Source organism: Borostomias antarcticus, assembly GCF_949987555.1.
Source record: "Borostomias antarcticus genome assembly, chromosome: 4".
Classification (NCBI taxonomy): domain Eukaryota; kingdom Metazoa; phylum Chordata; class Actinopteri; order Stomiiformes; family Stomiidae; genus Borostomias; species Borostomias antarcticus.
Window position 1 is genome coordinate 29,753,976 of NC_140237.1, and position 9,142 is coordinate 29,763,117.

The window sequence follows — 9,142 nt, forward strand, 5'->3', positions numbered from 1 at the left end:
GGGATGCTTCCCTCCTGAACTCTGTGTTCTTTGACATTCTGCTCTTAGGAGTGGCGCAACTGGAAGCACGTGTTGTTTCCTACTAACCCCCCCCCCCCAATTAAAGGGCATGTTGACAGATTATGGCTGCTGCTGGTTTTGCTTCAACGCATTTAGTGATGATGAGCGGGTTGGCAGGGTGGGGGGTTGATAGGATAGGGGTGAGAGAGAGAGAGAGAGAGAGAGAGAGAGAGAGAGAGGAACGAGCTCATGTACACGAACCCTGAGGGGTTAATGTGTTTACAATACCTGCGCTGTGATCTATCACCACCCTCATCAACTTCTATTATACCTCCCATACATAAGCAAGCAGCACGCCTAACCCCTCAACTCACTCATACTACCTCTATTGGATTAGTCACTGTAAATACCCGGAGCAGAACTCCTACTTGTACACACAGAACATTCCGGTGCGGTTCATCTTTTGCACAGTTTTTACCTTATCGAGGCATTTGCAGTCGCTCTGCACCCGCGCTCCCAGGAGAGTCCTGGCCCGGTAGTGGAGAGTGCCTTGTTTACCATATGGTGTGTAATGCATTATCATAACAGGTCCTGTGTGCGGTTTATGCGCAGAGCCGGCGATGCACCAGAACGCGGCGCCGAGGCCCAGCGATCGTACATCAGCCACACCTACGCCAGCGAGAGCCGTGGGGAAGCGTGGATACGGTACCTCTAATGGCAGATCGGCCATCTGCCATCTTTTTAAAAACGTAATGGAACAACTGAGGAGCGGATCAGACGCTATCATGTGTATGACCCCCCCCCCCCAGTAGCAGAAGTGCTGTTAGCCACAGAGAGGACCATAGTCCCTACTGCTGTATGTTAAGGTGTTGATGGCAGAATCTTCCGGAGAAGGGGTGGGGGCTCAAAGAGCTTATTTTCACATTACTCAGGCTTCATTATGCCCAATCCATATTCGTTTAGTCACTGAGGCTATTGACTCATTTCTAAAATAAAATTACAGGTAATTTGTCATGTCAGGGAGTAGGTTGTATTACCTCCACCTCCCACCCTTGGGGGAGAGAAACTGGCAACCCGTGGAAAAGCCGCCCCATGGATACAACTGTAAATATATTTTTTGATAAGACATTGAAAAATCAATGTCTGCTTCCTGCAATCCGTCTCAAGCAAATCAATCATAATCTGCACAGCTGGCAGTGGGATGCGTGAGAGTGTGGAGATGGGAGAGGGGTGCAATCTTTGCCTGATATCCCTCATTTCTGAATCGCTCCTCATAATAGGGTCATCATTTCAACACTTAGCCAATCCCGGGCCCTGCCATTCAGGCGGTGGGGAGGACGGCCCTAGAGCAGGAAGTGAAGTAGAATCATCCTCTCCACATACATCTTCATTCGCACAGACAGAGTTCAAGACGATCAGGGCGCCAGAAAAAATACTTGGTGAGCCGAATCAGTTGGATTGTTTCTGTTGCCCGAGTTGTTAGACATTGAGATGACACCCCCCCCCCCACACACACACACACACACACACATACACACACACAAAAAGAAGACAACGTGTATGTACTGCTGTTTTATTATTGTAAGTGTTGTAGATAACTGTGCTTTGTTGCTAACAACATATTTTGAAAGGGAGACACAACACTACAGACAATTAGACTTTGCTGTTTTGCAGTTACAATATATGTTAAGGTTTTGGTGAAATGCTCACAGTCACTTGAGTAGTTAGTTTTCTCTTTGCAGCCGGATTCCGGGCCCCATGCCTCCATCTGTAGGTCTGGTATGTCCAGAGGAAGAAAAAAAAACTAGATGGGTTGCTACTGTGCATCACAAAACAAAGATGGCTGTACACATTTATGAACACACCACACACCACATTAGTCAAATGCCTTGGTAATGTGCTGGAGTCTATCTGCTAATTTATTGAATACGTTGAGAAGTAAATAAATGTAATAATAAATAAACAAAAAAGCAGACAATTTGGTATCATTTTTGTTCATTTTAATGTTATTCAATATAGAGATGTATGGTACAACAGGATTTTAAATATAGCCTAATGTTTCATAAATACATCGAGAGAGGTACATTTTTATTTTTGATTCCATCACTATATTTCTACTTTACAATAAATGAATTATTTACTAGTGTTTCAACCCGTAGTTGGTATTGTGGAGGCAGCAAGCACAAGTGGAGTTGTTTAGTGAAGGGACGCCGTGCACATATGTTTAATCATTACATAAAAAATTGCAAGGTCAAAAATAAATTACATCCATTATTTGCAGCAGATCTCCCCAAAGCATTGGGAGCGAAACTGTTTTGAATTTCAATTGGCTTCCAAGTGGCAAAAGCCCTCAGCTAATACATCAAAGAAAAATTGGTGTCAACTAATCGGTTTAGGACACAGCTTTAGAATAGCTAAAATCCTTTTGAATACTCGAAGCGTTCTCCTGTACAGACCGACCACTGCTTCAGAGGGCGCACCTGACCTTGTCCCTATGAGGGAACCTGTCAACCCCTTGACGTTAACCAACTTTGTTTAACTTAACCATCCAATGTGTGAACGCGAGAGGCAATTAGTCTGCAACAATAGTTAATGCTTTCTAATAATAGTCTCTAAATCCAAATTAGATTACGCTTCTCCCTCAGGCATTTCTGGTGTGATGCACCATCCTTCACATGCTTGATCTGGTGCGGCTCTGCTCAGATCAAGCTCGTTTCACTACCAAGTATAGCCTCGACTATGGGCAGAGTAGACTTGCCGCACAAAATGTGTTACCTGCACCTTCTTCTATAATATGTCCAACAAAGGGCTTGCCTGAGGCTTTTGGCCATTGTTTAGCTGCCTACATTTCCAGTCCGGATCTTAAAATCTAAAATGGTCAACTAAATGAATGAGCAGCATCCAAAACATATATAGGCTATAGCCTAATGCAACAGACCAAAAATTCAGCAACAAAGAACTCAGTTTATAAATTGCCGATAATGGAAACTGACAACCTACCTTTCCCGTCTGTCTGAGCGGTCAGCAGTTGCCGGCGTTTGTTTGTTTCCCAGCTCCCTGTGGCTCCAGCTCCTCCTCCCACTTCAGAATGCATCTCTTATCAAGTGCTAGCAAGTCATTATAGTCGATAATGGAGTATCAATGAATATTGACGTCATTCGCTTTGCTCTGATATCCTTAGCGCTAAGCTTCCCAAAGATGCTGGTCATTGGCCATTCATTACCTCCCTCTTGAGGAATACTGAATAAACTGGCAAATAACGATGAATGTCGAACCCTCAGAGGCACTGAGAGAAAGTGCAAAGGGCTTCCATTCATCTGTGTGCAAAGTTGTGAAATCATTCAATTCCTTACAGTCGGCTAACTGTAGCCTATGCAACAATAATGCCTCAAGTAAACTGCATTTGACTTGCATATAAATGGTGGTCATATTTTATATGAGCTCACAGATTGCAGTCTATAACAGAAAGTAGAAAAGCCAAGTAACTCAATATTGCATCATTTGTTGTTGTCGATTGGTAAATGATGTAGCCAAATAGATGAATGATTATTCTCAATTTGATGTCGTAAAATCATGCTGCTGAGAGATGTAGACTACAATAAGATGTTAAATGAGGATGATTAGTTGTTACACTGCGGGTGGTTGTAAAAGTAGGTCTTATACTACCATTGTCATCATTATTTTCTCTTTTATGTATCTATCCTTCCTGCTCCGAACTCCACATTGGTCCACACTGTACCCGCGTCATCATTCTTTGCTCTCGAGAGGTTTTCAGAGCCTAACAGCACGTGACATTGTGCATAGACACTTTTTAGCAGCGCCTACAGCGATCCCTTTCGGTTTATAGGAGATGTGAACTCTGATGCCAGACAATCACCAGTGTGACTATGGCCTTTGGATGTCTGTGTTGTGGTAAATTATTGACATGTCAGATTCCAAACATATTGGTATTATTGTAGGCCTATTATAATTTCAGACAAGGAAAATACTAATTAGCCTACCCTAATAATACAAATATGTGTATTATTATTATTATTATTATTAGTAGTAGTAGTAGTAGTAGTAGCCTAGTAGTAGTAGGCTACTAGCAATAATAATATTGTTGTAGGTTTTGTAGCCTACGTAGGCTATTATTAGTTGCATAAGATAATAATTATTTATGCTTTTAAATTATGCATTTTGCTATGCTGCTTTAAAGATAGGCTACATTACCGTTGGCATGGAAAAAATAAACAAAATCATAGCCAATAATAATGAGATATTAAATAAATCTTGCATATGACCATATTTCAGCAGAGAAATTTACAGGAAATAAATTAGATTAAGTCCACTGGTAATAGCGGGTTTGCTGCACTTCATATGGTAATCTGCCCTCGTTTAGGGCTTTTATGGCATTCGGGAAGTGTGTATCTGACTGGGTTATTCCTGATATAGCAAAGAACTAGCAGTCGTCTCACAGCAGGTCGTCCAGAGATTTTTTTTTAAATCCAGTATTTCAGTAGGTCTATAAATCTCAGCAAATGCAAATTTCTGAAATATTAGGCTACACGCTTATGTAATAAAAGGCAACAAATCAATTGAAATAAGGCCTCTGTTTCTGAGTAGCCTGTCTGACTGTGCCATCGTACATTTCACTTGCCTTGTCTTACCAAAACGCGCGTCTGGCGCAAGAATGTCGATGAGCACAATAGTAATCCAACTGAAACCCGTCGCCCCCTTTGCTCCCGTTGCGCATTTTAACTTGAGGCACGCGCGATCACCATGCGTCAGTCAAGTTGTTTTGAGGCATAAATTCAAACTGACAAGTTATGCGCCGAAAGAAACAATCAACTGTTTAGAAAAAGAAGACCTCGTAGGCTACATAACATGGACCGCTTTTCCTCTGGTAGGTATCTGGCAAGCCCCTCCTGGCGGACAACAGCCCATTTGTTATTGATCGAGTGTGAAAGTGACGGCTTCGTATTTAGAAAAAGCAGAAAGTTGGAGTTGATCTACAGGCTCGCGTGATATCGCCATCCAGGGGCTGGCGCACTTGAGTCTCACTGCGACGAGCCTGGTTAGAGGAAAAAATAGAGAGAAATAGCGGGAGACTGGGATTGTTAGTCAGAGGGAGGGGGAAGGGGGGCAGAAAAAAAGAAAACATGGGGAGGGAGAGAGAGAGGGAGAGAGAGAGAGAGAGAGAGAGAGAGAGAGAGAGAGAGAAAGAGCGAGAATCGATTTAGGCAGGGCTGTGGTTACCCAGCACAAGCTTGCCTTTTCCTTCGATGACTACACCCCGAGAGGAGGAGCATGCAGCGCGTAGTAGGCGTCAGAATCCTCAATTTCCAACTTAGCATCTTGGCAGGACATTTTCCCAGGCAAAGCCCCCATCCGACGGCTAAAAACTTCTACTGCACGGCATGAGAGCAAGGGAACAAGCACGATAGGGAAAAGGAGAGAAAAGCGAGAGCAACATCCAGCAGGCACTTTTAGCTGACAACGACCGAAACCATTAAAGTCTATGTATTCATTTACATTTTTACTTTTTGCCACAATAATTTAGAGGAGGACAGACAGCGGTCTGTTGATTCAAGACTCTATGCCTGAGGTCGGACAGTGCAGGAGAAAATAAGGGAAAAGTGCACAAGTAGGTGGCTTACTTTCGGGACTCCACGATGGCGTATCCTCAGGGCTACTTGTATCAGCCGTCCGCTTCTCTGGCGCTGTATTCGTGCCCCGCTTACAGTACCAGCGTTATCTCGGGACCGAGGACCGAGGAACTTGGGAGATCCTCTTCGGGCTCTGCTTTTGCTCCCTATGCCGGATCTACAGCGTTCACCAGCGCTTCGCCCGGCTACAACTCCCATCTTCCGTACAGTGCAGAAGCGGCGGCCGCTGCCACATTCACCTCTTACGTGGTAAGTGAACGAAAAAGAATAACCAAGACGCTGCGATAAATTGTTGTCATTGGGTTTGAGTACCTAGCACATAGGGCAAAAAAGGAAAAACCGTAACGTGGTGCGTTCTACTGTTGACTTAAGCCTATTACATTTGAGAAAGTAACGAGCCTATAATACCCCTGGCAATAGATATGTTATTATGCAAAACGTGCGTTATAACACTAAATTAAACAAATTATCATTCTATTTTTCTTTGTCGAAATGCTGTTTTACTGTAAGGAGTGGAGTGGGGGGGGGGGGCAATGTCATGCGTTTTGCGCACAACAACTACTCAAGGAGAATTGGGCGCTGTGTCAATAAATTATTGCATTAGGTTGAGTTAGTCGCTGGTTTGCCTTTATTAGTCGACTTTAGAGTTGAAAACCGTTATTTCCAAACCACGTTTTATGGACAAAGACCACAATTTCGTTGTGTATAGAGTGTGTATAGAGTGTATAGCCGCATTCATTAACATGCACTGAGAGTGAAACAGAGATAGGCACGCAATGGAGCTCAAATTTAGCAGGTAGGCCAGCTGTGGATGTGTTGTCATAAAATACAGGCCCATTAAAATGCATTTCTTAGCACAATTATGTATGAAGTATGAAGAGTATTCATAGATATAGGCCTATTAGCCTACACATGATGCTAATGCGTTATACAATTTGTGAATTAGGGATCTCTCGGCACCCGTAGATATCATAACTCGCGCATAAGGTCTGTAAGATACAGATTAATGAAAATAAAAAAAGGCATGTCCATGAAGTAAAACCCAAACTTGTAGGCTATTGCAACGAATCTGAATTTCAAGAGAGAGAGAGAGAGGGAGAGAGAGAGAGTGTGTGTGTGTGTGTGTGCGTGCGTGTGTGCGCGTGCACGTGTGTGTATGTGTACGTGTGTGTGCGTGCGTGTGTGAAGTTAAGACATGTTTAACTCTTTAGAGCGTGGTAGATAGTGCAGATAAAACTATTTTAATTCTTTCCTTATGGTACTACTTTCAGGGTTCTCCATATGACCACACCACAGGCATGGCCGGCTCTATAGGATACCATCCCTATGCAGCTCCCCTGGGCTCATATCCTTATGGTGACCCAGCATACCGAAAAAATGCTACCCGGGACGCCACTGCTACTCTCAAAGCCTGGCTCAATGAGCACCGCAAGAACCCCTACCCCACCAAGGGCGAGAAGATCATGCTGGCCATCATCACCAAAATGACCCTCACCCAAGTGTCCACCTGGTTCGCCAATGCCAGGAGGAGACTAAAGAAGGAGAACAAGATGACCTGGACGCCCCGGAACCGCAGCGAGGACGAGGAGGAGGACGAGAACATTGACCTGGAGAAACACGAAGACGACGAGCCTAACAAGCCAGCAGACAAGGGAGACTCCACAGACACAGAGTCAGGTCTGTATAGGGGAGAGAAAAAAAAATCATCAATTTTTCATATCAGTCGTTTCCACTTAGGGCGCAAAATTGATTGCTGCTTAATGGTGGTATATTATTTATAATGGGACAATTGCTTTAAATAATAATCACCTTGAACTCCCCTCATTTGACTTCTCATGGGTTGAAATTGCTGGTGACGCATAGTGTTTAGCCGTCAATTTATCTTCAACCGCATAATAAGAATCCAGCTGGTGCTTTGCACTGTGTATTCAGCAAATGATAATTATTACCATTATATTATCATTAATATCATGGTTTTCAGAGGTTGCATGGGCAGTGGGCCTATTGTTCAATGCGCATTATCATAACCATTATTATGGTAATTAACAAATTCTGAAAGACATTTGTAAATGCGATCATCAACATAAGCCTGTTCGCAACATTGTTAGAACCATAACCGGTCTTATTTCGCAGTAACTTTACTCTTGTTTCCCTTATGTTCTAGACCATAAATTGCTGAACCCGGGGGACATTGCGTGCGACAGATTTAAAGAGGAGAACCATGGCAAAGAAATGGATCCCCTTCTGAGCGACTCGGAATTAAAAGACCACGAGGAGCGGACAGAATTATTGCCCGAGTCTGCAAAACCCACGACCTCCACTCCAGTGCCTCGGGGAAACGATCTCGCTGGGCAAGACAAACCCTCAGAAATGAGCCAGGCGTCGGGCACAGTAAATAGCAACGTCACGTCTGTTATTCACTCGCCCCCGTCAGCCCCTAAACCGAAACTCTGGTCTCTAGCAGAAATCGCCACATCCTCAGACAGGTGTAAAAGCAGCAGCGAGGGGATGGGTCAGAGCACAGTCATCGCTACCAACGCAGCGTCGCCATCACGGTCCTCCCCCCAATGCCCTCTTCCAAACAGCACGGTCTTATCCAGACCCATCTACTACACCTCCCCTTTTTACCCGGGCTACACGAACTATGGCGGTTTTGGACATCTTCACAGTAACCACAGCTCCGGCACGGGCTCCACGGCACATTTCAATGGATTAAACCAGACTGTGTTAAATAGAGCAGAGGCCCTGGTAAGAGAAAGCCAGAAAGTCAGAGGCCAAACGCAGGTAGATCTTTGTAAAGACTCCCCTTATGAACTAAAGAAAGGTATGTCAAACATTTAATACCTGATTCCTTTCCAATCACTCGGACTATTATTTATTATTTGTGGTTGCATAAAAAAGAAGAAAAAAAAAAAACAAGAAAAATAATGATGAAGCAAATTCCGAGAACAGTTATTTTCTGAGTAAATGCTTATCCTCAAATCTTAGTTTCTGAATGGTTAATCCTAAAGATGTAACAAGAATGGTCTTAATCGATGCAGCCGCCTGAGTCTATTTGTATTAAAGACTAATATGTATATTTAATGTAGCATTTTTGTATTTAAAATGGACAATACACTATCTTTGAAGTAAATTATGGAGAAAAAATACACGTGTGCAGCTATTATTGTGAGGGGCAGTTGTTATTGTTTCATGTGTCATAAACTCCCTGGCCTATATAGAACGTGGAAGAAATGTGTTTCGATTGCACCGTGACAGGTGTATTCCTGTCTTCAGCTAAACAAGTACAGGCTACACAACACAGACCAGCAGATAAGGAGCACAGGCTTGTGTTGATATGCAGGCCTCCTCCAAAGAGCGGAAAAGGATATATTTATCCCAAACAACAATCCTATTCATTCGTTCATTCATTCATGCATTCATTCAGGCGTTGTCAAAAAGTTGTCAAATGTTTTGCGAGCATATTTGAAACTGCTCAGAGGCGGTGTAGCCGA

At 43.5% G+C, this 9,142-nt stretch overlaps 1 protein-coding gene across 1 annotated transcript; it reads left to right on the top strand.

Annotated features, from left to right (window-relative positions):
- Nucleotides 1-5,654: 5,654 nt before the first annotated feature.
- On the top strand, nt 5,655-8,489 carry irx5a (iroquois homeobox 5a; the record flags this gene model as incomplete). Its single annotated transcript, XM_084436679.1, has 3 exons — nt 5,655-5,897; nt 6,920-7,325; nt 7,813-8,489. The coding sequence occupies 3 exons, from the start codon at nt 5,655-5,657 to the stop codon at nt 8,487-8,489; spliced, it is 1,326 nt and encodes a 441-aa protein (XP_084292805.1).
- Between the last annotated feature and the right edge of the window lie 653 nt (nt 8,490-9,142).